Source organism: Neopelma chrysocephalum, unplaced genomic scaffold (genome assembly GCF_003984885.1).
Source record: "Neopelma chrysocephalum unplaced genomic scaffold, ASM398488v2 Primary Assembly neopelma1_96289, whole genome shotgun sequence".
NCBI classification, from domain to species: domain Eukaryota; kingdom Metazoa; phylum Chordata; class Aves; order Passeriformes; family Pipridae; genus Neopelma; species Neopelma chrysocephalum.
The window spans coordinates 21500-23265 of record NW_020924937.1 but is presented as its reverse complement, the minus strand read 5'-3'; the positions used below and the strand labels follow the sequence as shown (position 1 = coordinate 23265).

At 52.0% G+C, this 1766-nt stretch overlaps 1 protein-coding gene across 1 annotated transcript in view; it reads left to right on the top strand.

Moving 5' to 3' along the window:
• Positions 1 to 1363, top strand: part of LOC113981229 — a 12999-nt gene extending 11636 nt beyond the window's left edge. Inside the window, exons 6-7 of the mRNA XM_027708514.1 lie at positions 875 to 1069; positions 1322 to 1363. Of these exons, the coding sequence (XP_027564315.1) occupies positions 875 to 1069; positions 1322 to 1360 (234 nt within the window). The 3' untranslated portion in view covers positions 1361 to 1363. The remainder of the gene's footprint in view (positions 1 to 874; positions 1070 to 1321) is intronic.
• Positions 1364 to 1766: the final 403 nt, after the last annotated feature.

Below are 1766 nucleotides of genomic sequence, written 5' to 3'. Positions count from 1 at the left end.
CCTTCCCAATATCCCATTCCTTCCAGTATCCCCTTCCTTCCCAGTATTCCATCCATTCCCAATATCCCCTTCCTTCCCAATATCCCATTCCTCCCCAGTTTCCCATTCCTTCCCAATATCCCATTCCTTCCCAGTATCCCATTCCTTCCCAATATCCCATTCCTTCCAGTATCCCGTTCCTTCCAGTATCCCCTTCCTTCCCAGCGTCCCCTTCCTTCCCAGCGTCCCATTCCTTCCCAGTGTCCCATTCCTTCCCAGTATCCGCTTCCTTCCCAATATCCCATTCCTTTCAGTATCCCATTCCTTCCCAATATCCAATTCCTTCCCAGTATCCCATTCCTTCCAGTATGCCATACTTCCCAATATCCCATTCCTTCCCAATATCCCATTCCTTCCCAATATCCCATTCCTTACAGTATCCCCTTCCTTCCCAGTATTCCATCCATTCCCAATATCCCATTCCTTCCCAATATCCCATTCCTTCCAATATCCCATTCCTGCCCAATATCCCCTTCCTCCCCAGTTTCCCATTCCTTCCCAGTATCCCATCTGTCCCTCTGGCAGTGGGAATCCATTCCCTGTGTCCCATCCCTGCATCCCTTATCCCCAGTCCCTCTCCGGGAGCCCCTTTGGACACCGGAAGCTGCTCCAAGCTCTCCCTGGATCCTTCCCTTTCCCAAACTCCGGCGAAACCCGCCAGGAAAGGACCCTTTGGATCCACTGGATGATCCCAAGAGGTGTCCTGGTGTCCCCCTGGGTGAAAGAAAACGGGAATATACTCCAGAAAAAGGGGAGGAAACCGAGGAAAAAGCGGATCGCTGCCGAATCCCGGGAAAACCCTTCAACCTCCCAAATTTCCCGCCTCTTTTCCCAGTGGGATGATGAGACGGACATGGCCAAGCTGGAGGAATGTGTCCGTTCCATCCACATGGATGGGCTGCTCTGGGGAGCTTCCAAGCTCGTCCCGGTGGGATACGGGATCAAGAAGCTCCAGATCCAGTGCGTGGTGGAGGACGAAAAAGTGGGAACGGACATCCTGGAAGAGGAGATCACCAAGTTCGAGGATTACGTGAGTCCGGGATTGGGATAAGAGAGGGAGGGTTTGGAAAAGCGGGATGTGTTTTCTTGGGAATGCCTGGAATTACCTGGAGGACTCGGAGCAGGATAAGAGAGGGAGGGTTTGGACTAGAATGTGTTTTCTTGGGAATGCCTGGAATTACCTGGAGGACTTGGAGCGGGATAAGAGAGGGAGGGTTTGAAAACCGGGATGTGTTTTCTTGGGAATGCCTGGAATGACCTGAGGGCTCTGCTCTCATTCCAGGTGCAGAGCGTGGACATCGCCGCCTTCAACAAGATTTAGGTGGAAAACCGGGATCCTTTTCCCTCCGAAACGGGAATAATAAAGCTGGAAATTGGAAGTGCACATGGAATGGGGGTTTATTCCCGTCTCCAGCGGGATTCCCTGGGAAATTTTGGGATATTGGAGCCACCTGGACTAGAGGAAGGAGGTTGGAAGTTGAGCAGCTTCCAGGTCCCTTCCAACCCAAAGCATTCCATGATTTCCTCCTCCTTGTTCCCTTTGGGAAAGGAAAGACCTGGGGATACGGGAGGACCTAAATTTTGGGAATGAAGGTCTGGGGGTGCCAAAGGTGCTTCCAACTCCCCAAGGGAGAAACCCCCGGCAGTCCCAACTAAAAAACCGGGATGAATCAGGAGGAAACATCCCAGAATTGGTGGTTTGGGATGGATTTCATCCCTCTTTTCCC